Source organism: Galeopterus variegatus, unplaced genomic scaffold, assembly GCF_000696425.1.
Source record: "Galeopterus variegatus unplaced genomic scaffold, G_variegatus-3.0.2 Scaffold1140, whole genome shotgun sequence".
NCBI lineage: Eukaryota > Metazoa > Chordata > Mammalia > Dermoptera > Cynocephalidae > Galeopterus > Galeopterus variegatus.
In genome coordinates, this window is record NW_007727251.1 from 95,623 (window position 1) to 97,052 (window position 1,430).

Below are 1,430 nucleotides of genomic sequence, written 5' to 3' on the forward strand. Positions count from 1 at the left end.
AGGCTGCAGACCAACCTGAACCTCAGCTTTTAATGTTCTTATGCTGCAGAGAGGTGCAGGATGGAAGCCACTCAGAGCCTGATGAAATGGAATGGTAAACTCCCATTTTCTGTCACCCGTCAACTTCCTATAATTCAAATCACCCTTAAATAAAATTAAATGTGCCTTTTGTAGTTCAGCATATAAGTCAGGAGCAACCCGAGACATTGCACAGTATTCGTGAGGCAAAGTCCAAAATATATGATCATGGTAATGCCATCTACCTGTTTTAATATAGTTTTCCCAGTCGACCCCACACTTTGACATCCACTTATGATTACAATGTTTCACTTGTTCAATTAACCAATTAAAATCATGTATAGTAGTATCAGAAACAAACCATGGAATAGTTTTTCCATGGAAATGGATCTCAGTAGCCAGTTTGGAGGACAACAAGAAGTCTGCTAATATTAAATCTGTAACAAGTTCAAATCCAGAATTATCCAGAACAATGTCCACTCTAGTAACAGAGGCTTTTCCTCTTGTGTTCTTGCAGCTGCTAAGCAACGCCCAGAGACGTTCCATGTCATTCACTAAAATGAAAGGTTTGAAGTCTTCCAAAGAATTTATTAAATTGATCTCCTGAGAACGACTTTCCCCACCTGATAGAGACAGATCACACTTATTTCCCCACAGTGAAATCTGAAAAAGAAAAAGTACAAAACGTTCACCCTTCTTTTGAACAACCAACAAAAACTCTATTATGTAGAAGGTATGAGGTTACTAAAAACATTCATAAAATTTCTACAAAACTTATTACAAAATGTCCATCAAGTCTACACTTTCTCTAATAATGTAAACACCATGTTTACACGATGCTGTATTAAGAAGGTAAAACAGTGAAATTTTTAATCCATCAGCATGTAATAAACTGTAAAAAAACTTGTTTGAGTGATTTTTATCATCCACATTGTTTATTCAGAATGAAAATTTTGCATCTTGCAGATATTAGAACATCTTCAGATGCTGTGAAGAGAGAGGCTTAGAGTTTATCATCCAGACTCAAGAGAAAAATAAAATGGTTCCTTTTTTCCTCCCAGCCGCCGCAAAATTGCCCAGTTTCTTTTACTAATAGTATAAGCTTATGAGATGGCAACCTCTCCAGGATTTAGTTCTCCCATTTGTAAAATAAAGAAGTTGGACAAGGTGATGTCTAACGACACAACTCATTAGGCAAGGTGATGTCAACTAAAGACCCACTGTAATCAATTATCTACTATTTAGCTTGAAGTTGAAATAATACTCAGGGCTGGCTGGTTAGCCCAGTTGGTTAGAGCATGGTATTATAACACAGAAGTCAAGGGTTCAGATCCTCATACTGGCCAGCTGCCAATAAATAAATAAAATACTCAATTTTAGTTTGTCAAAATATGTAGCCCTATATTTTTTAA

The 1,430-nt window shown here is 36.2% G+C and overlaps 1 protein-coding gene across 1 annotated transcript in view; it reads right to left on the reverse strand.

Moving 5' to 3' along the window:
* The window catches only part of LOC103592408 (oral-facial-digital syndrome 1 protein-like), a 19,033-nt gene that overhangs the window by 870 nt on the left and 16,733 nt on the right, over nt 1–1,430 (reverse strand). Inside the window, exon 5 of the mRNA XM_008575125.1 lies at nt 2–681. Within this exon, the coding sequence (XP_008573347.1) occupies nt 2–681 (680 nt within the window). The remainder of the gene's footprint in view (nt 1; nt 682–1,430) is intronic.